This window comes from Schistocerca nitens, chromosome 5 (genome assembly GCF_023898315.1).
Source record: "Schistocerca nitens isolate TAMUIC-IGC-003100 chromosome 5, iqSchNite1.1, whole genome shotgun sequence".
NCBI classification, from domain to species: Eukaryota; Metazoa; Arthropoda; class Insecta; order Orthoptera; family Acrididae; genus Schistocerca; species Schistocerca nitens.
In genome coordinates, this window is record NC_064618.1 from 192817008 (window position 1) to 192841218 (window position 24211).

Sequence of the window (24211 nt, forward strand, 5' to 3'; positions counted from 1 at the left end):
TCTTCACAGATTGCTTTCACTAATTTCTCATTCCGCACTCAGCGATCGTCCCCCTGAATCATCGAGTCCTCTTCTCACCCCACTCACTGCTCTGCATCCTCACTGATGACTCTCACTCATGGTCTGTCCACTCTCTTGGCTGCCAGCTGCTCAACAATTTTGTTCATTTTATCTCACTTTGTCCTAAATTGGTTCGTCGTTCATGGCCTTATTGTGCAATCTCACAGCTGCAATCTTCGAGCAGGGTAACAAAATTTCCAACACTGAGAGTCACGAAGTCCATGGGTACCAGATGGAGACTGGCATGGGAAATCCCGTATCGTTTTCACGCTACCTCCACTTTATAGAACATCAAGCGTTTCCTGCTTCTTTCCTAGTGGATTGCATTGCGGATTTTCTGTGAAGCGTGCCAAGAATTTCTTGAAGTGCGTATCTGCATTCATGAGTTATAGAAATGGCTGCTATCCAACTAACTCAAATGTTTGTGGCGGGAATGGCTGCAAGCCTTTGCTCAAACGCCCCTGGGCAAGACCCCTGTCCCGCTTTTTGTAATGTCCAGGAAACCATCATAAATCGCGCTGAATTTATTGTAATTATCGTCTTTCAATGAAAGTGTCATTTCTGTTAGTCTCATTGCGTATTTCTTCCATTTACCTTCTGTACTACACTGTAGCAGTTAATTCTAAGTACGGTTCAAGTTTCCTCGGGCTATGTTACTTAGCAGTGTCACATTAAGCGGAAGGCACTTTCGTCTAAGTTGTGCACACCAGAGTATTTAATAGTACGATATTTAAACGCGTACTAACGTCACTGGCACACGTAGCTAATAAACGTCATCACACTTTAGGGTAATGTAAGCGTGACTGTAATGCACCTGATAATGGCAGCACGCCGCCAAAATGAGTCTCACTAATAAATATTACTAAAAAGTGTCCGATACAGTAAAAATAACTCCATTAATTTATGATACAGTCGCTGTACTCAGCAAGTTCCATACAAAGCGGGTATATTAAATTTTTAGTTCATTAATCGAGAAAGTCGGGTAGTTTGTAAGAGCATGAGAAAGTGCAGTAAACTTACGTCTTTCCTCCAAGTGATCTTGTACGCCGCTGGGTTGGCTGTGACTTCGCACTGCAGCAGAATATCTGCTCCCTCGTGCACCACCTCAGAATCCACGTGTACCCGCGTCACTGGAGCGTCTGCAAAAACACGAGGCCCCAATCATTACGCCGAATTCATGCAGAAATAAAATTATTCAATGCACAACCTAATAGGGAATAATCTACCGCTACTGGCCGTAGTGGCCGGGTGGTTCTAGGCGCTACAGTCTGGAGCCGAGCGACCGCTACGGTCGCAGGTTCGAATCCTGCCTCGGGCATGGATGTGTGTGATGTCCTTAGGTTAGTTAGGCTTAATTAGTTCTAAGTTCTAGGCGACTGATGACCTCAGAAGTTAAGTCGCATAGTGCTCAGAGCCATTTGAACCATTTTTTTTCTCAGCGTCGGTTGAGTATTCGAACGATTGCTGAAACTGTGGGAACGGGCAAAGAAAGTGTAAGGCACATTTTACATTTTTAATTTAACATGAGAAAACGTGTGCGAAACTGGTGCCGGAAGTTCTCGCAGTCGAACAAAAAAAGCGCGTAAAAAAATTGTTCTGATATTGTGAATACCATTGAAATTATCCTCATTTCTTGAAATTAGTGAGTACATGTGACAAATCTTGTTTTCTTTCCACTTATGATCCAGATACTAAGCACCAATGCACTTTATGTGCCCAACCTTCACGGAGAGCGGAGAAAGCTCGAATGAGAAAATTCTGGTTCCAAGCGACGTTGATTATTTTTTCCTCGATATCAATGAAATTGGTTATCTTTACTCGGTTCCTGAGTGTCAAATGTTAATCAACATTCTCCGTGAGAAAACAAGAAAAAAAAAACGATCTGAATTGTAGAAGTACAATTCATGGGTTCTGCATCAAGACAACACACGGGCTCATACTGCATTGTCTGTTAAGAGGTTACCAACGAAACACAGTATCTCATTGTTAGATAACCGGCCTTATTTCCCTGACCTAGCACCAGGTAACTTTTATCTATACCCCAACGTGAAATCTTAATTAAAAAGAACGCGATTTTATTCAACCGAAACAGTGAAAGTAAAAGCGGCACACGTCATCTTGGAGTTCACAGAGGAAGTCTTCCAGCACTGTTTCCATGAACGGAAAAGTTTCATGGAACGTTGTACGAAATTCGCATGGAAATTAGTACGGATAGAGGAGGGGAGTATACTAAAGGTGAGAATAACTAAATATGTATGTTTTCGAAAGAAAACGTTTCCAGCAGTAATCCCAAACCTCGCGCGACATCCAAAGATTCAGTTTCCCAAGGCCGAGAAGATAGATGGCAGGTTGTATTTCGTCTAAATGCTAGTCTTCGGTGTTGCTGGACGGGGAGTTGAAATACAGGGTGTAACAAAAATGTACGGCAGAAATACAGGGTGTTTCAAAAATGACCGGTATATTTGAAACGGCAATAAAAACTAAACGAGCAGCGATAGAAATACACCGTTTGTTGCAATATGCTTGGGACAACAGTACATTTTCAGGCGGACAAACTTTCGAAATTACAGTAGTTACAATTTTCAACAACAGATGGCGCTGCAAGTGATGTGAAAGATATAGAAGACAACGCAGTCTGTGGGTGCGCCATTCTGTACGTCGTCTTTCTGCTGTAAGCGTGTGCTGTTCACAACGTGCAAGTGTGCTGTAGACAACATGGTTTATTCCTTAGAACAGAGGATTTTTCTGGTGTTGGAATTCCACCGCCTAGAACACAGTGTTGTTGCAACAAGACGAAGTTTTCAACGGAGGTTTAATGTAACCAAAGGACCGAAAAGCGATACCATAAAGGATCTGTTTGAAAAATTTCAACGGTCTGGGAACGTGACGGATGAACGTCCTGGAAAGGTAGGGCGACCGCGTACGGCAACCACAGAGGGCAACGCGCAGCTAGTGCAGCAGGTGATCCAACAGCGGCCTCGGGTTTCCGTTCGCCGTGTTGCAGCTGCGGTCCAAATGACGCCAACGTCCACGTATCGTCTGATGCGCCAGAGTTTACACCTCTATCCATACAAAATTCAAACGCGGCAACCCCTCAGCGCCGCTACCATTGCTGCACGAGAGACATTCGCTAACGATATAGTGCACAGGATTGATGACGGCGATATGCATGTGGGCAGCATTTGGTTTACTGACGAAGCTTATTTTTACCTGGACGGCTTCGTCAATAAACAGAACTGGCGCATATGGGGAACCGAAAAGCCCCATGTTGCAGTCCCATCGTCCCTGCATCCTCAAAAAGTACTGGTCTGGGCCGCCATGTCTTCCAAAGGAATCATTGGCCCATTTTTCAGATCCGAAACGATTACTGCATCACGCTATCTGGACATTCTTCGTGAATTTGTGGCGGTACAAACTGCCTTAGACGACACTGCGAACACCTCGTGGTTTATGCAAGATGGTGCCCGGCCACATCGCACGGCCGACGTCTTTAATTTCCTGAATGAATATTTCGATGATCGTGTGATTGCTTTGGGCTATCCGAAACATACAGGAGGCGGCGTGGATTGGCCTCCCTATTCGCCAGACATGAACCCCTGTGACGTCTTTCTGTGGGGACACTTGAAAGACCAGGTGTACCGCCAGAATCCAGAAACAATTGAACAGCTGAAGCAGTACATCTCATCTGCATGTGAAGCCATTCCGCCAGACACGTTGTCAAAGGTTTCGGGTAATTTCATTCAGAGACTACGCCATATTATTGCTACGCATGGTGGATATGTGGAAAATATCGTACTATAGAGTTTCCCAGACCGCAGCGCCATCTGTTGTTGAAAATTGTAACTACTGTAATTTCGAATGTTTGTCCGCCTGAAAATGTACTGTTGTCCCAAGCATATTGCAACAAACGGTGTATTTCTATCGCTGCTCGTTTAGTTTTTATTGCCGTTTCAAATATACCGGTCATTTTTGAAACACCCTGTAGCTGGACACATTCCTCACACTTAGACGAAGAAATTATTTTATATGAACACTGGTCGGAAACGCTTTGTTTCCGTGTTACAACTCATTTTCTCAAACTCATTAATTATGGGAAACAAATAAGAACAGAAGACTGGAGTCATGGTGCCGTCTGGTTACATTGTTCACCGCCAGTGTTTCGTTTCACGTGTCCCTATTGCCATGCGACGTACGTCATTTCTTGTTTACAGGTAACATCAGCTATTCCAGAAATTAGTACGACCGTTGCAAGCACTACGCAGAGTTAATCACAGACCTGGCTTGTGCAATGGCAATGTACACAAATGCAGAGATTGCGGATGCCCATCTGAAGAATGGATTAGCTGACGTCAATGGCGCTCGCGCTCAGCTTTTGTGCTGGGAGAGATTTCCTCGATGAGGGTGCCCCGACAGGAAAACGTTTGAACTCATTTATCGTCGACTTAGGGAACAGGGGGCATTTAAGCCTGATACTCGCGACTGGGAGAGTACTACAAGGACGAGACACCGCAACGGGAGAGCAGCAATTCTTCGTGGAGTTGACGACGATCCTCGTGTCAGTACAAAACATGTAGCTGCAACAATGAATGCTAACGACATGATTGTCTGACGAGTGGTAAACGAGGAGCAGCCTTAGCCATACATTTTACAGCGTGTAGCCACTATCAGTAGATAATTTCCCTGCACGGTCGTTTGTCAATGGTTTAGTTAACAAAATGCCAACCCCTAATTTTCGTGCAATATCGCTGCTCACATATGAGGCGTCATTTCAAAGAGGTCAGGTTGTAAATTTTTACAATTGGCATGTATCGGCACACGGCGATCCTCACGCAACTGTTGAAGCGAGTCATTAAGAAACGATTTTCTGTCACTGTTTGTGTCAGCACTGTTGATGACTGTTTGGTAGGGCCTCGTTTTCTTCCATTCATGCTCAAAAGGCGAGGTTATCATAATTTTGTAGAGAATGTTCAAACAGATCTGTAAGTAGATGTGCCCTTAAGAAATGGTTCAAAAGGCTCTGAGCACTATGGGACTTAATTTCTGAGGTCATCAGTCCCCTAGAACTTAGAACTACGTAAACCTAACTAACCTAAGGACATCAAACACATCCATGCCCGAGGCAGGATTCGACCCTGCGACCGTAGCTGTTATTGTCGTGACTCCCACATGCGAAATATATACAACGAGCAAAGCACAGTCTTCCTCGAATAATGTAACTTTTAATCCGTCTAGATTGCAAAATGTTTATCCATATGACCGGTTTCGGTTCCTTTAGAACCAACTTCAGATCTGATATTTCGGTTACAGGAGTAACCCTCCAAAATACTGCAACTTCCACATGCTGCGTCACAGTTGCTGCATTTGGACGGGTTACTCCTGTAACCGATATATCAGACTTCTATTTTTGGAGACATTTGAAAGCTCTTGTGTACGAAATCCTCACTAGAAGATGTTCAGAGTCTACGTGCCCGTGTTGTGGACAGCAGCGAAGTCATACGCAGTACTCCAAGGGATATAACAGCGCATCCGAGATTCACAACAATGGCGGGTTAATAGTTGTATCAATTAATAAAATGTTCCGGGCTGTTATGTCGTAGTCGAATGAATTTCACCTTAAAACCCGAAGTTTCCTCCCCCTCTATAATCGGTATCGAGCCAGGGTGTGAATCGGACATTCAACATAGTTACGATCTCCCCCCGGAAAAAGATATCCGTAGATGAGAACGAAACACCGCGTTTTAAGGTCAAACCCTTTCGGCCACGGCATAACAGCCTGGAACATTTTATTAACTGCTTGTGTCAATGCCCACGCAGAACATATTGAACCTCTCCAGTGAGAAAGGGTTGCATGTGATATGCTTGTGCTTTCTGTTCTTGTGTATTTCTAATTAGAAATGAGTTGGAGAAAAAGAGTTGTAACATGTAAACAAAGCGTTTTCAGGCCCATATTCATATAACGTAACATCTCTGACTACGTGTGAGGAACACGTTCTCTAATTTCTGCCATATATTTTTGTTACATCCTGTGTATCACCAATGAGTAACTGAATAATTGGTATCCGCCCGCTGAAATGAATATGGTGTTAACACCGTCACGTAATGTTCACAGTGATTTACTCCCCTCTCCGAAATCCAAAGCTTTCATTCCGCCGATTACGGACATTACTGGCCGCGTATTGAAGATCTTGAAAAACAGCACATCGTCTACAAACGCGGACGAAACATACACCACCACCTTCGACCGGCCATAGATTCTCACAAATCGCTGGAGAAAGCAGGATTTTACTGAATACGGCGTATTCGTGGTGATGTATGCATATAGGTGCTACAAAAATAACGGTGAATAAAAGACTGGAAGAACATAAGGTCATATGTAGAACGGGAGAAGGGAACCGCACTTAATAGGCATCACCGTTTTCGTACAGATCTATGGTATATGCAGGGCTTGGACATAAATTGAAATGACGGAAGTGGAAGCGCCAGATGGCCGAGCATTTAAAAAAATTAGCAGTTTTGGTGCGAGTCGGGCGAAGCCTGAGCCGTTCATCGAAGTGTGGTTTCCTGACTGGGGTTGGCGCTGTCGCAAGAAAAAAACGGCAGTCCGGGAGTCGTAGGGTCGAGTCTCTATGCTGAAGCTTTTACACTGTTTTATTTTAAATTTTTACATTGATTCCTCTGCAAATAAACCGATTAATGCTCAGTATATTGTTTTTATTAATATTTTCGTAAAAAGCATGAAAAGAAGAGACAATTGCGAGCATTTTAGGATGTAAAATTAGGCAATTTAGTTATTTAACATTTGATGATTTATACGTCCTGGAAGTCTTTCCTAATGTGCATGCTTCCACTGACGAACTCGCTTCCACTTCTGGGCAGACTGTTTGGTGCTATAGACCTTTTTCTACTCTATTTTACGTATTTGACGAGCCAATGTGGAGCTTCTGTTTTATATAGGAGTGTGCTCTCGTTATGTTCGTGCTGTTCATGCACAGTAATATTATTTCCAGAAGATCCGAAGATGACAGCTAGACTCTGTTGAAAACGGCCATTGGAGAAACAAAACCAAAATAAAACTATTACAAACTCTGTCTTGGTAGCCAAATATTCTTGTTTACCAATTATCAGATCGCTCCCAGCGACATGTGCAACTTATAAAAGGAGAAGTCATAGAGGACGACGCTAATAAAGATTATTTGAATAAAAATTTCAATTGTGTTTCCCTGAGCGCCACATATTAACGTGACTTAGCGAAAACTAAAAGTAAGATAGAAAGACTCTGATAATATTACTGTAGCGAATAGGTCTCCAGCTAGGAAAAAGAGAGAAAAAGCACACTACACATTTACGAAAAGTCAGTTTGAAATCTGTGGACGAATATGTATGCTATGTGACTTTATATTACAACATTTGAGGAGACTGACATCTGAATAAATGAAAAAGATGGGACAGAAGGAGCTCTCAGACTACTAGTAACTGAAACGAAAGATGAACTCTGCAAAAAACCACAAATTAAAAAAGAACTTGTGCTCGGTTCCACTGGATTCTGGGCTCTAAAACATTCCAGAAACGTCGAGATTGAGTATGTTAACCTATAATCTTTTTTGAGGAAAACTTTAAAAAAATTTTAAAAATTAATTAAAATCCAAATGACGTACGGGAAGTCTACTAACCATAACATAAGAATAATAAACACTCTTATGTAGTTCTCAGATTCAGGAATAATTACTGAAATGTTTTATTTTGATATGTGAAATAAATAATTAAAATTGGTGTGGGTCACTGGTTGCCGATTAACGAAATGCTACTCATTAAATGGAGCACATATTGACGAAGAAAGAAGTGGATGGGCAGCAGAATGCTTGAAAATGAGCAAAGGGTAGAAGAGAGCATGCATGCATTCGTAACCTTCTCTCCCGGTTTTTTTTTTTTTTTTTTTTTTTTTTTTTCCGCATGCGCTTTGTTCCTACGGAGCTTCGCTAGAGTAAGAGGAGAGAGGTATCATCTGGACACACCTTTAAGGTGTATAAGTTATGTCTACATAATGCCTCTTTCCTCTTGCGCTGTCGCCGACGCATGGGAATAGAAGGGCATGCACGAAGATTTGTGGAGAGAAAGCGTGCACGCATGGTGCTTCTTTTGTCCACACGACGCCTCTTTGCGCAATCCCGCTACTGTGGATCCCCCCTTCTTTGCATGTTGCCATTACTGCGTTTACTGTGATAAAAAGACGACAGCAAAAGAAAGCGCAAAAGCGACTGTAGGTGAAGAAGTATCTAAATAATAGAGATACGAAAAATACAAAATGACAACAACGTTTTGTTTGCAAATTTCGGAAGGAGGTCACAGCGAGATTTTAGATTTTCTGCTTGGGATACTGCAGCGATGAGACTGGCAATAACATTTCGTCAGCTGGTAACCGGCGACTTATATACCATTTTGAACTACTTTTCCGCATTTCAGTGACTATTTCTGAAACTGAGAAATACTTAGGGGAGGTTCTTAGTCGTCATGTGAAGGTTAATTAACTTTCAATGCGTCATTTTTATTTTCTTTTAAATAAAAAAGTAGTTTACACATTTGAAAGATTTGTGGATTAATATTCAAGCACTCGACAAATTTGTGGATTTCGTGGTTGCTAAAATCCACTACATCGGTCGTTGCCTTTTTAAAATATTGTATTTTTTGCATCATCTGTGCCCATCACTTCTATTTCTAGTAGATTGTTGACCAGCTACAAATACCCCATTAATTATTTTGCTTACCCTTCTGTGTTTTCCTACTTTGAAACTTACAGTATCTTTTACAGTAATATGATACGAGACATTTTATCTAATACTTCACGCTAGGACGTCATATCTCAAATTTTTATTCAAATAATCTTTAGAAACGGAGTTTCATATGACTTTTCTTTGTAATCATCTGTAAATTTAAGTGTGCTTCGTTTGGAGTCAACAGACATTACTGCACATGTATCGCTTCATAGCATAACTCAATACAGTACATACTGAATCACACATGGGCCCTAGATGCCTGTCGGCTGTTAAAGAGCGCAAAGATTCTACCAAAGGCGGGAAGCACTGCTCTTAACGCTCGGCCTCCTTTTTCGAGAAATTACATACGTAGATGCGCCGTTGGAAATTTATGCACATACGCAAACTTGAACAGAAATAGCCGGCCACGGTGGTCTAGAGGTTGTAGGCGCTCAGTCCGGAACCGCGCGTCTCCTACGGTCGCAGGTTCGAATCCTGCCTCGGGCATGGATGTGTGTGATGTCCTTAGGTTAGTTAGGTTTAAGTAGTTTTAAGTTCTAGGGGACTGATGACCACAGATGTTAAGTCCCATAGTGCTCAGAACCATTTGAACCTTTTTTGAACAGAAATAAGGAATCGTGCGGACGCGCCTGATTTCAATAGACCCGTGCTGCTGGTTAGCGGTGTTAGTTCAGCATTTGGCCGCAGTAGGCGGTAGTTGCTGGCAGGCGCTGCGCTTGCTTCGCCATCCTGCGGCTCTTCTTCTAACTAACTCGCCATGAGACAAGACTTCGGTTCCAGGCAATCTTGCCTAAATAGCGGTTTCTCATTGTCAAATCGCGGATAAACCGATAAAGAGTATGACAATACGTTGAAAGTATTATTTGTCTGAAATATACACCATTACATATGAATTCTGAGCACCGAATTCTTCTCATTATTTCTACAAAACGGTTTCCTCTATTACGATTCTTAAATGTTCAAACTACAATACTTCGTGTTATTTACCTTTCTTCCAGATTCTTCACCAAGGATTTTTGTATAGAAAGGAATGTTGCAGTAGTCACAATTCTCGATTTATTTGCGATATGCAAACATACAAGCAGTGTCTTCATTTCTCTACAAGGATAGACGCTGTGAAAACATGTACCGCATAATACAGATTCGATGGAAGATATCTTTTACAGAATATCGAACGCTGTATGAAAATTATTTTACATTCTTTGATTACGAAATAGCGTCGTTTCGAGATAATCATGAAAAAGTAAACAATTTACAAATAAGAATGCATTTCGCTTCAATTCCTAGCGTAAGGTGCACTTTCTGCATTCAAATGATTTATCTGTAAGACTCGTCAGTTCTTTCAATTGTTTTAGTGCTCTCGCTAGTAATGTTTTGTATTAACATTTTTGCCATCATTTATACCCCTTAGTCGATGATATACACATCGTAAAATAGGACATACTGTGATGTTCGAAGACCGATGTTCAGTTACTTTTTATGTGCAGTGAATACGACGATTTCCCTGTGGTTCCTAAGTAGCTTTCGGAAACACCAGTAGTTCTGAACTTAGTTTGAGTAGAGCTTGAGGAGAACGATTTTTCAAACCAGAGAGTACGTCAAGAACTTATTACACAGAACAAACCGTTTAGACCATTCAAACCACTTGAAACTGACCGAGAAAATGCAGTGTTCCTTGAAGTATTTTATTCAGAGCATCTCTCTAAGCCGGCTCTTACTCGTCATGGAAGATCCTTCTAGATTGCTTTAAGACTTTGACTATATTTTTCCACTCACATATACAATGTACGGCCCTTTGCCAACTTCGTAAGACGTAATTAAGAGCAATTCTTATTTCTTAAGTGCCATTCTTAATTATAGTATCCAAAGATGCCAGCAACAACTGAAATATCAAACGTGGACATCAGTAGTACAAAATCCAGAAGAGAACTACGACCGTAGACACATCTCAGGAAGTTATTTCCTCTATTATCACTAGGCTTGGCCTACAAGCTAAACATAACAAATAAAACAAAAGGGCGTTTGCCTGCAAGGTCAAAATCAGACACTCTAACTCGGAAGTTCAATCTGAAGGATTGTACGCTACAGAGTGTCTTATATGGAAAACGGGAGCTACAAGATCTCGAGAATAAAGAAATACTCGGACCGCAGAAGACTACTGATGGAATTTGGAAGAAGAGAAAAAACGAAGAACGCTATTATTTGCTGGATGTATTCCAATCTCTGTCTTGTCCGCAGCTCGTGGTCTAGTGACCAGCGTTGCTGCTTCTGGATCACAAGGTCCTGGGTTCGATTCCCGGCCTGTTTGGAAACTTTCCCTTCCTGGGGACTGGATGTTTGTGTGTCCTCATCATTTCATCATCATCATCACCATTCATGACAGTGACTAGATTGGACTATGAACAAAACTGGGACTGTGTACAAATTGGACTTCGTACGGACACTGATGACCGCGCAGTTGAAAGCCTCACAAACTAAACATCATCATCACACAATTTCTGTCTTCCTCTACAGATTTTGCCCTCTACAGCTCCCTCTAGAACCATGGAAGTCATTCCCTGATGTCTTAACAGATTTCCTATCACCCCGCCTCTTTTCTTGTCAGTGTTTTCCAAATATTCCTTTCCTCTCCGATTCTGCGCAGAACCTCCTCATTCCTTATCTCATCAGTCCATATATTTTTCAACAAACGTCAGTAGCACCACATCTCAAATGCTTCGATTCTCTTCAGTTCAGGTTTCCAGACCGTCCATGTTTCACTACCATAGAGTGCTGTGCTCCAAACGGACACATACTAAGGCTGGATGAAAGCACACTGACCAAAAGGATCTTCAAGTATATCTTGGGGTTAAAGACCACGTCAGAATGTGTAGATGAGGTGAAGAGGGTTGCAACGGAAGTTGAAATTACGCCACAGATGGTCCACAATAGAAGAGAGTTCAGAAGCAGAGTTAAGAGTGCAATATCATTGCAAGAGAAACCATCAAACAGGAAGCCCAAATGGACCATGTCCGAGGAGGGCAGAAAAAAAGTGAAAGAATGGAGAGGTTCAGGGAGAAGAAAAGAAAAGCGAGGAAGTCCTAAGTCCTTTGCGGTCCACTGCTGGCCAAATTAAGAAGTTAAAAAAACAGAAAAAAATACTACTTTCTCCTCTCTCTTCCTTCTACACTGCACACTCTTCAAATAACACCACCTCCAGACACTTGTTGATTTGCTGTAAGCTTTTATTTCTGACACTAAACGTGTTTCAGACAAAAATATATTTTCAGCAGTCAACTTGATTGAAACACATGTGCGTATCAGAGCCTAACACAAGCTGGGTGATCTCATTCGGCAGACACTTGTAAGCGTCTCACAGTAAGGAGAGATCCAAAATTTGCCATTGGAATGTGCATATCTTTAAGTGTAAAAAGAGGCGGCAGTCAAGCAGAGGTATCTGAGATCGCCAGTCAATGTAGGCGCTCATACGTTTGTTTCATCGCCGTGAATGCTGACATGTTTAGTGTAATAAAAAAATCATGGTATACATACAAATGTCTAAGGATAGTATTATTTTTACATCTACATATACGAATATATTTCACAAGCCACCACTACATTACAGTAGTTCAAATATATTGATGCGACTCGCGTGTATTAATTAGTCATTATTTAAAACGTAATGACATAAAATAGTGTTAATACAGATAGCAGACCTGAGAGACAATTTAATTAACTCTTATTTGCGGCATCTTTCGCGCAACAATTGTAAATGAACGATCATGACCTTACTGGCGGAAGCAGTTGCTTTCAATTTTTTCTTCTGTGGAGAGTGGGAATGGGGCCATTCCATCGACTGCGTTGGGCTCAAAATGGTGTACCCAGGTCTCATCACCTGTCACAATCCAGTACAGGAAGGCCTCCCCGTCAGCTTCAAAACGTTGCAACAAATCAAGACAAATGTTTTTTTCCGTGCGGTTTGTGATCCACGGTTAGACACCAAGGGACCCATACTGCACATATTTTTGAATATCCAAGAGCGCGGATAGTTGCAACCACACTTCGTTTGCTGATTGATAGATGCAGCGCCAACTGCCGAGTCGTAATGCGTTTGTTCTCGCGAATGACAGCGTCAGCTCGCTGCAACATGTCAGCTATGACAGCTGTGGATGGTCTCCCCCACCGCTGCAAATCGTAGACCTCACCCTCCGTGTCCAGCGACTAACTATACGTCTGTCGACAGACTTTGAACAAGCGTTTGTGAATATTTCGTAAAGTTTCTTTCCCTGAATTTAGAAATTCAATGACGGCACGTTGCTTGTAACGTACATCACCTACAGACGCCATTTTGGAACTGTCCTGCAGCTACGCTATCTGTCGGAAGTGACGGAAACATGGCGCGCTCCCTCAGGAGACTTTAAATAATACTTACGTAACGTTTCGCATTTGCAGCATTGTTATCGGCTGAGAAAAAAAATGCGGTGCGTTACTTTCTGGGCAATCGTCGTATAAATTTTCGTCTTATGCGCACCAGTGATCACTACTCCATGTACGGCGCTACATTCATGGTAATCTCCAATCCGCCTGAAATGCTCCGCTGAATCCCTTTTTGAAATTCCAGCATCACAAGAAACAGCAGCTGCAGCGCCTTGAAGCATGCAGAATTCTACGACGCCGTTTTGGTAATATGTTCAGCCCTACGAGCCACCAAACCGCGTGTCCAACAAAGAGAAATTGCTATCAAAAAATATCTGTTTCTTTAAGTCTCTTTGTGTCTCGGCCCACTGTAGGAACTTGAACAGATCTCTACAACAGTCTTTATTGATTTGCAGTTTAATAATCTTAATCAGCACTTAATGATCTTCAGTGACTTAGTCTAGAGAAGATTAACTTAGCGAATCAAAGACAACAGTCAGCGCCGTAGTGTAGGTCATGTAATAAAGTTTCAGCTTCTAACAGATGTTCATTTAGTCTTTAGTAATTATTTGAAACCGGCGCTCGCACCGTGAACTAAATAATCGAGTAAATTCATTGTTTCTTTATACACCGACCTCTTCGTGAGGGAACTCGTGGTTTTGTGGAATATTTACCAACAACCAACTGTAACTGCTTAAACTGCCTATTGCAGATTTTCGAATCGCCACGAGAAGCTGGATACTGCAGAAAGACTTGGCGCGTATGTAGCTCACTGTACATGGCTGATGCCACCCGTGGTCACGAGGATGTACGATCGCAAGAAGACGGCGCTCCGCACGGCCACCCGGTTCTTCCGACACGGAAGACCATCGCGTACGGCGTATGGCTGTGGTTCATCGCACTGCATCTGCAGCAGCAATTTGATCAACAGCTGGCATCAAAGTGACACAGAGAACTGTTACAAATCGGTTACTTCAAGTACAGCTACGAGCCAGACGCCCTGTAGCGTGCATTCTACCGACCCCTAAGGCACAACCATTTTTGACTTCAGTGATGACAAGTGAGAACTCACTGGAGGGCAGGGTGGAAGACTGTTGTGAGTTATGATGAAAAGTGGTTCTGCCTCGGTGATGTCCGTATGTTGGTTAGGAGGAAGCCAGTTGAGGGCCTTGCAACCAACCTGTCTGCGTGCCAGCCACAGCGGGCCTGGGGTGCGATTTTGTATCGCAGTAGGAGCACTCTCGTAGTTATCCCAAGCACGCTGACGAAAAATTTGTACGTCGGCCTGGTGACGCGACCTATTGTGCTGACATTCATGAACAGCATTCCTGACAGCGTTCGCCCTCATACCGATGAGTAGTCCATCATGCTCTACAAAGTGTCTACATGTTGCCTTGGCCTGTTCGATCAACAGATCTGTCCCCATTCGAGAAAATGTGGGACGTCATCGGACGATAACTCCAGCGTCATCCACAAACAGCATTAACCGTCCCTGTATCGACCGACCAAGGGCAAGAGGCTTGGAACTCCATCCCACAAGCTGACTACCGCCGTCTGACAACACAACGCATGCTTGCAGTCAACAGATTGGCGGTTACACTGGTTATTAATGTAAGAGCATTTCGCATTTTCAATGGCTTATCTCGTGCTTACATTAAACTGTGATCTTGCAGTATTAGCCATTTAAATAATTTATGTTACCTAGACAAATGAGCCAGCCGGAGTGGCCGAGCGGTTCTAGGCGCTACAGCCTGGAACCGCGAGACCGCTACGGTCGTAAGTTCGAATCCTGCGTCGGGCATGGATTTGTGTGATGTCCTTATTAGTTATGTTTCAGTAGTTCTAAGTCCTACGGGACTGATGACCTCAGAACTTAAGTCCCCTAGTGCTCAGAGCAATTTGAACCATTTGGAGAAATGTATTATCGAAATTCCATCACATCACATCCACTACTTTTGAGTGTTGCGATTTTCTTTCGTCAATGTATATCTAACAGAATCAGCCTCGAAATCCATTTTCAAATAAGGACGATAAAATGCCCATCTAGGCCATAGAGAGCAGATTATGGAAAATAGGTATATACTTTTGCTATATACAGCATTTTGCGTTGCACAGAAAGCTGTCACACTGTCGACGAGTCCACCTGCAGAACGACTTTGATAATCACAAATGTTAGTGTAATACATGAATATTAATTTACATTACTGTCATCTTCTCTCAGTACTGTGAATAAGTCAGTCAGTAAAATCAATAAAACCACCCTTCCGTGAATTTGATGTGAAGTCGATTGCCATTTACGTCTCTTAGTAACTGGCAAAACAAGTATCATATTTTCCATTCTTCGACGATTCAGCGTAGTACCACATCTCAAATGCATAATTCTCTTCCTTACCGGTTTCCTCACAGTTCGTGTCTCACTACCATACAGTGATGTGCTCTAAACGTTCACCCTCCGAACTTTTTTCGTAGAGATAGAGGTTTTACATTAGTAGGATCCTTTTGGCCAGGAATGCCTTCTTGGTCAGTACTGGTCTCCGTCAAGCTTTATTTTGCTTCGAATGTAGCGGACTTCCTTAGCTTCGTTCATTAAGTGGTCTCCAATTTTGATGCTAAGTTTATCGGTAATATTATTTTTGCTGCTTCTCATTACTGGCGTCTTTCTTCGATTTACTATCAGTCCATATTCTGTATTGTTATTGTTGTTGTGGTCTTCAGTCCTGAGACTGGTTTGATGCAGCTCTCCATGCTACCCTATCCTGTGCAAGTTTATTCATCTCCCAGTACCTACTGCAACCTACATCCTTCTGAATCTGCTCAGTGTATTCATCTCTTGGTCTCCCTCTACGATTTTTACCCTCCACGCTGCCCTCCAAAGCTAAATTTGTGATCCCTTGATGCCTCAGAACATGTCCTACCAACCGGTCCCTTCTTCTCGTCAAGTTGTGCCACAAACTCCTCTTCTCCCCAGTTCTATTCAATACCTCTCATTAGTTATGTGATCTACCCATCTAATCTTCAGCATTCTTCTGTAGCACCACATTTCGAAAGCTTCTATTGTCTTCCTGTCCAAACTATTTATCGTCCATGTTTCACTTCCATACATGGCTACACTCCACACAAATACTTTCAGAAACGACTTCCTGACACTTAAATCTATACTCGATGTTAACAAATTTCTCTTCTTCTGAAACGCTTTCCTTGCCATTGCCAGTCTACATTTTACATCCTCTCTACTTCGACCATCATCAGTTATGTTGCTCCCCAAATAGCAAACTCCTTTACTACTTTAAGTGTCTCATTTCCTAATCTAATTCCCTCAGCATCACCTGACTTAATTCGACTACATTCCATAATCCTTGTTTTGCTTTTGTTGATGTTCATCTTATATCCTCCTTTCAAGTCTATGTCCATTCCGTTCAACTGCTTTTCAAAGTCCTTTGCTGTCTCTGACAGAATTACAATGTCATCGGCGAACCTCAAAGTTTTTATTTCTTCTCCATGGATTTTAATACCTACTCCGAATTTTTCTTTTGTTTCCTTTACTGCTTGCTCAATGTACAGATTGAATAACATTGGGGAGAGGCTACAGCCATGTCTCACTCCCTTCCCAACCAATGCTTCCCTATCATGTCCCTCGACTCTTATAACTGCCATCTTGTTTCTGTATAAATTCTAAATAGCCTTTCGCTCCCTGTATTTTATCCCTGCCACCTTTAGAATTTCGAAGAGAGTATTCCAGTCAACATTGTCAAAAGCTTTCTCTAAGTCTACAAATGCTAGAAACGTACGTATTCTGTAGTGCTCAGAATATTCGTACCATTCCCCACAAATCCTGTAATTCTTCTTCACTTCCACCGAGTATGGCAATGTTGTCAGCGAAACTTTCGTTGATATCCTTTCACATTGAATTTTAATTCCACTCCTGAAGATTTCTTTCATTTTCGTCATTGCTTCTAAGATGTGCAGATTTAACAGTAAGGTTTAAAGTTGACATCTCTGTCCTACACGCTGTTTAATCCGAGCAATTCGATCTTGATCTTCCACTCATATTGTTCCTTGGTTCTTCTACATGTATATTACCCACCCTTACCTATAGTTTATGCCTGTTTTTCTCTGAATTTCGAACATCTTGCATCACTTGAGATTTCAGAACACCTTCTCCAGTTGTACAGATCTTGCCAACGTGTCTTTAGTCTTGCTTTCATTATCAACAACAACGTCAGAGTGGACTCTCTGGTGCCTTTATCTCTCTTAAGGCCAAGGGGTCGTTATCTAACAGATCCTCAATTTTCTTTTCCATTCTTCTGTATATTATTTTTGGATGCAAGAGCGATTAAGCTCATTCTGCGACAATTCTCTCACTTTTTGGCTCTTGCAATCTTCAGAATTGTGTGGATGATGTTTTCCCAAAAGTTTTATGGTATTTATATAAAGCCATCACGTACATTCTACACAATGACGTGAATTGTCGTTTTGTGTCAAATCCCCCAATGATTTTAGAAATTCCAATGGAATGTTATATCTCTTACCTGTCGACTTCCCTTTCCTCTTCTGTCACCTCATCAGACATGTCGCTCTCCCTCATAAAGACCTTCAGCGTGCTCTTTCCATCTACCCCCTCTCTCCTCTGTAGTTAACAGAGGAATTCTCATTGCACTATTAATGTTGCCACACTCACATTTTATTTCTTCGAAAGTAGTTATTACTTTTCTATATGATGAGTCAGTCCTTTCGACAACTATTTCTTTTTCGATTTCTTCAAATTTGTCATGTAACCATTTCGCTTTAGCCTTCCTGCACTTGCTATTTATTTATTTCTGTACTCCTGAACTCCCTGAACATTTTTGTACACACTTCTTTCGTCGATCAGTTAAAATATTCCTTCTCCTGCCCATGGTTCTACATCTAAGTGACTGCTCTGTTATTCACAATAAAGTGCTGGAGGAGGGTTCAATGAACCACCTTCAAGATGTTTCTCTACCGTTCCACTCTCGAACGGCGCGCGGGAAAAACGAGCACTTAAATTTTTCTGTGCGAGTCCTGATTTCTCTTTATTTTATCGTGATGCTCATTGCTCCCTATGTAGGTGGGTGACAACAGAATGTTTTCGCAGTGGGAGAAGAAATATGGTGATTGAAATTTCATCAGGAGATCCCGTCGCAACCGAAAACGCCTTTGTTTTAATAAGTTCACATATCCTGTCTGTGGCACTGTCTCCCCTATTTTTCGATAGTGCAAAACGAGCTGCCCTTCTTTCTACTTTTTCGTTGTTTATCCGTGAGTCCCACCTGATGCGGTTCCCACACTGCACAGCAATACTCCAGAATAGGGCGGACAAGCGAGGTGCAAGCATTCTCTTTAGTAGACCTGTTGCACCTTCTAAGAGTTCTGCCAATGAATCGCAGTCTTTGGTTTGCTCTACCCACAACAGTATCTATGTGATCATTCCAAATCAGGTTATTTGTAATTGTAGTCCCTAAGTTCTTTTGCAGTTCCCTTCCCTGTACTTGAATTGTTCTTTCCGGCCTCTGTGATTTTATTATCGGAGTATCTATAGCCTCAGGTAACTCAGAGCATAACTATTCCTTATTGCCCTAGAGAACTTCAAGCTTATCTCAACATCCTTTAGTACTTCCGTATCTCACTTCTTTGCGCATTTTTTTATTCCTGACTAGTCTCCTAAACTTCAGCCAACTCTTCATCACTACTAAATTGTGATCGGAGTCTATATCTGCTCCTGGGTACGCCTTACTATTCAGTATCTGAATTCTGAATCTCTGTTTGACCATGGTTGTAATCTAACTGAAATCAACCAGTATCTCGTGGCTTTTTCCAAGTATACCTCCTCCTCTTGTGATTCTTGAACAGAGTATTCGCTATTACTTGTTGAAACTTATTGCAGAAATTCTCTCTCATTTCTAATACTAAGCCCATATTCTCCCATAATCTGTTCTTCTGCTCCTTCACCTAAAGCCGTTTTCCAATCCTCCAGCACTATTACGTATTGTACACTCCTGGAAATTGAAATAAGAACACCGTGAATTCATTGTCCCAGGAAGGGGAAACTTTATTGACACATTCCTGCGGTCAGATACATCACATGATCACACTGACAGAACCACAGGCGCATAGACACAGGCAACAAAGCATGCACAATGTCGGCACTGGTACAGTGTATATCCACCTTTGGCAGCAATGCAGGCTGCTATTCTCCCATGGAGACGATCGTAGAGATGCTGGATGTAGTCCTGTGGAACGGCTTGCCATGCCATTTCCACCTGGCGCCTCAGTTGGACCAGCGTTCGTGCTGGACCTGCAGACCGCGTGAGACGACGCTTCATCCAGTCCCAAACATGCTCAATGGGGGACAGATCCGGAGATCTTGCTGGCCAGGGTAGTTGACTTACACCTTCTAGAGCACGTTGGGTGGCACGGGATACATGCGGACGTGCATTGTCCTGTTGGAACAGCAAGTTCCCTTGCCGGTCTAGGAATGGTTGAACGATGGGTTCGATGACGGTTTGGATGTACCGTGCACTATTCAGTGTCCCCTCGACGATCACCAGTGGTGTACGGCCAGTGTAGGAGATCGCTCCCCACACCATGATGCCGGGTGTTGGCCCTGTGTGCCTCGGTCGTATGCAGTCCTGATTGTGGCGCTCACCTGCACGGCGCCAAACACGCATACGACCATCATTGGCACCAAGGCAGAAGCGACTCTCATCGCTGAAGACGACACGTCTCCATTCGTCCCTCCATTCACGCCTGTCGCGACACCACTGGAGGCGGGCTGCACGATGTTGGGGCGTGAGCGGAAGACGGCCTAACGGTGTGCGGGACCGTAGCCCAGCTTCATGGAGACGGTTGCGAATGGTCCTCGCCGATACCCTAGGAGCAACAGTGTCCCTAATTTGCTGGGAAGTGGCGGTGCGGTCCCCTACGGCACTGCGTAGGATCCTACGGTCTTGGCGTGCATCCGTGCGTCGCTGCGGTCCGGTCCCAGGTCGACGGGCACGTGCACCTTCCGCCGACCACTGGCGACAACATCGATGTACTGTGGAGACCTCACGCCCCACGTGTTGATCAATTCGGCGGTACGTCCACCCGGCCTCCCGCATGCCAACTATACGCCCTCGCTCAAAGTCCGTCAACTGCACATACGGTTCACGTCCACGCTGTCGCGGCATGCTACCAGTGTTAAAGACTGCGATGGAGCTCCGTATGCCACGGCAAACTGGCTGACACTGACGGCGGCGGTGCACAAATGCTGCGCAGCTAGCGCCATTCGACGGCCAACACCGCGGTTCCTGGTGTGTCCGCTGTGCCGTGCGTGTGATCATTGCTTGTACAGCCCTCTCGCAGTGTCCGGAGCAAGTATGGTGGGTCTGACACACCGGTGTCAATTTGTTCTTTTTTCCATTTCCAGGAGTGTATTACCCTTCCAGTATCTTCACATACTTTCTCTATCTCTTCATCTTCAGCTTGCGACGTCGTCATGTATCCCTGAATATCGTTGTCACTGTGGGCCCCCTCTCGATTCTGATGATGACAAACCTATCATTGAACTGTTCACAGTAACACACTCTCTGTCCTACCTTCTTATTCATAACGAATTCTACTCCCATTTTTTATGCTACTGTAGGTACTACCCGATACTCATCTGACCAGAAATCATTGTCTGCTTTTCATTTCACTTAACTGGCCCCCACTCTGTCTAGACTGAGCCTTACCACATCTCTTTTGAGATTTCCTAGCTTCCCTCCACATTTAAGCTTCTGACATTCAACGCTCACATTCGTAAAATGTTACCCTTCGTTGATTACTCAATGTCTTTCTTATGATCACCCCTCACCCTCTCCCCCACCCCCTATTCCCTTGGCTGTCCCCTCACGGAGACGCGAATGGGATATTAGTCCAGAATCTTTTTGCCAATGGAGAGATCATCATGACACTTTTTCATTTACAGGCCACGTGTCCCGTGGATACTCGTTAAATATATTTAATGCAGTGGTTTGCTTTGCCTTCTGCATCCTCAAGCAGTTTGTCACTGGTGATTCTTCGGCCTTTTATTGGCAGTTTTCCATCCCAAGGACACGAGAGTGCCCTGAACTTCTGTCCGCTCCTCCGCCCTCTTTGACAAGGCCAAGGTTGACTTCTTACGCTGAAAGTCGTCGGCCGCCATTACTGATGATTTTTATCTCACGTTTAAGCAGTGGCGCGGATCGGTCCCGGGGCGGAGGACGTTTTCATTACTAGACAAAGATGGTACCTCTAGATCACGGTGAACTCGTCGCTATGAACCCTTCCCCCCTGTGCTGTCACTTCCTCACGAACTACTGTATTTATACGCCATGATCTAGGCTCCAGACGTAATTGTCTACTGGCAGTTGCAATTAAACCGATACTCTTGCTTGGACACAATTAACAGTAAAGACGATTGCCCTTCTGTGGTCCTATTTAAAACCGCAGGCCCAGAGAGATACTATTGACTGATCAGAGTGGCACTACTTTTTATGTCCAACCTGGTCTTTTTAACAGACTCTGAAGCGACAACTCTCGTATGTTGTCCTGGAAACCTTTCACTGTCAACTTGAGTGTCACGTCACAATACATCCGTTGGAGAAAAACAGTCTTCTGCTTATTAAAACAGACTTGTACACTTGTGGCCGGCCGTGGTGGCCAAGCGGTTAAAGGCGCTACAGTCTGGAACCGCGCGACTGCTACGGTCGCCGATTCGAATCCTGCCTCGGGCATGGATGTGTGTGATGTCCTTAGGGTAGTTAAGTTTAAGTAGTTCTGCGTTCTAAGGGACTGATGACGATGACCTTAGAAGTTAAGTCCCATAGTGCTCAGAGCCATTTGAACCATTTTGTACACTTGTAAAAGAGCAACAGATATAGCTTTAGACTTCAGAAAACAAATAACGAAACCGTGGAACGTATTCATTTTTTAAAAAAGCGTAAGATCTTTGCCTTAGACATCAGTTAAGGAGTGTGGTACTCACAGTGCACGTTCAGCACCAGGGTGTCCTCCATGGCCGGCACGTTGAGGCGCGGGTTCGACGCCAGGCAGCGCAACAGCTGGTCGTGATCCGCCTGCGACGGCGTCCACGTCAGCGTCGATGTGGTCTCGCTGCCATCCAGTGACACCTATGAAAATCAGCGTCGCTCACTGATATATCTAGTTTTCTACAACATAGCTGCTTCTATACTGCTCATTTTTGGATGAAGACGCCACAGAGGGTTCGGCCAATGAAGGGCGAGGCTTCAGACAACAGAACAAATGACAGTAACAATGATGTAACACTGTCGTAATAGTGAGAACTCGAATGCTATTTAAAAAAAAAAGATATTCATCGTCTTTCAGTCCACATACAAGGCATTAAGGATTAGTGCTATTTGAAGCTTATTGCAGTGTGGGACTACATGAATCCTTTCAGGGACCTGAAATATTTGTTGATATTAATTACATATCATGTGGAGGCTACAAAATAGAATTTAAACATATGGTCTATCAGCGATTTAAACTAAAGATAAGGAATTAGCTGCTGAAATGCTGATCTGGCATTCATTATTTAATTATCTATTGTCTGTTGAAGTCGGATTTATTCTTTCTCCCGGCTTTGTCAAACAATGGGCCTCACCTCCTGCTATTTTGATAAAATAGTAAACTCGTCTGTAGAACAATTAAATACTCCACAATAGGTTCAGAAGCGTCCTCCACAAATTTTCAGTAGTACGGTTCTTAACATATCCCGGTTAACTCCCAATATTACAGCAGACAAAGAAGAGTCGTTGCTCCCATCCACATCCTGGGAAGCTCCGCAAGCTAAATTACGTGTCTGAGTGTCTGAAACTAGTCCTTACTTGTGTTGGTGACCCTTGATGCACTACAACTGTAGCTACCAAGCGAAGAACACTACTTTATTGGCAATTCGTTTCTGTTTTAAGTGCTTCAAGAGAGGTTCTCTGAAATACTTTGGACTATTTATTATAGAGAAATAATTAATATGTGTGCTAAAACCGCAGACACACACACACACACACACACACACACACACAGAGAGAGAGAGAGAGAGAGGGGGGGGGAGAAAGAAGGAGGACAAGGACAGGGATGACGAGGAGGAGGAGAAAAAGGAGGGAGAAAAGAAAAGGGAATAAAAACAAAGGTTTACACAAATTAAATTTTTGCAAGGGCTAAGTAATGTAGAACACGAATTTAGTTTTTGAATTAATTCTTAGATTGTGCACGGTCTGTTTATTTTCACATCTGTTTTAGGGCTGCTAAGCAATTTACAAGCGTGTCATGAAAGTCATCGTGTATGTCAGATACATAATTCCAAAGTCCTATTAGGCATATGCAGTAACTGGCATGAAATGTTTCATAATGTATGAACAAACTAAAATCGATTCCGTAAAGAAATAACTCAGGTGGAACAAACGAAGTTTGTCTTCTTCACTAAATGTTGACTGGCGTACCTAGAGTAAAGCGTGAAAAAAATATTTGTAAGAAATGTATGTATTCTTCTTTTTCTTCTTCTGCCAAGCCAGGATTTGGCTTTGTCATCTGTTTCTGTCACAATGTCCTCCCTCGGTCTTCCCGCACTCCTTGTTCCAATAGGATTGTATTCCATGGCTTGTCGAGGGATTCTCAGGCTGGTCCCCCAGTTCTTTCGTTATTTCTTAATTACTTATTCTCCCTTTTCTTATGCAACCTTTCACTGATATAAGGAACTTCATTTCTGATATTTCAATTCGTGTTAGGTGTTTTAATCTTAATGTCCAAATTCCTGCTTCACACATAATTGAGTTTGGGTTTCTCTTCTCATTTTACTCTTCAATGTTCTTCTTATCATGCCACATATAATATGTTGATAGGTGCTAATTTTCTTGTTTATACCTATCTCTTCTTCTTCGAAAGTTATGTCACATCCTAGATACTGGAAATGGGACACCATTTATATTACCATAGTGTTCTTTATCTTG

The 24211-nt window shown here is 43.0% G+C and overlaps 1 protein-coding gene across 1 annotated transcript in view; it reads right to left on the reverse strand.

Annotated features, from left to right (window-relative positions):
- LOC126260339 (synaptogenesis protein syg-2-like) overlaps window positions 1–24211 on the reverse strand; it is a 138695-nt gene that overhangs the window by 62527 nt on the left and 51957 nt on the right. Inside the window, exons 7-8 of the mRNA XM_049957664.1 lie at window positions 22231–22375; window positions 1081–1199 (exon numbers count right to left, since the gene is read on the reverse strand). Coding sequence (XP_049813621.1) covers window positions 1081–1199; window positions 22231–22375 — 264 coding nt within the window. The remainder of the gene's footprint in view (window positions 1–1080; window positions 1200–22230; window positions 22376–24211) is intronic.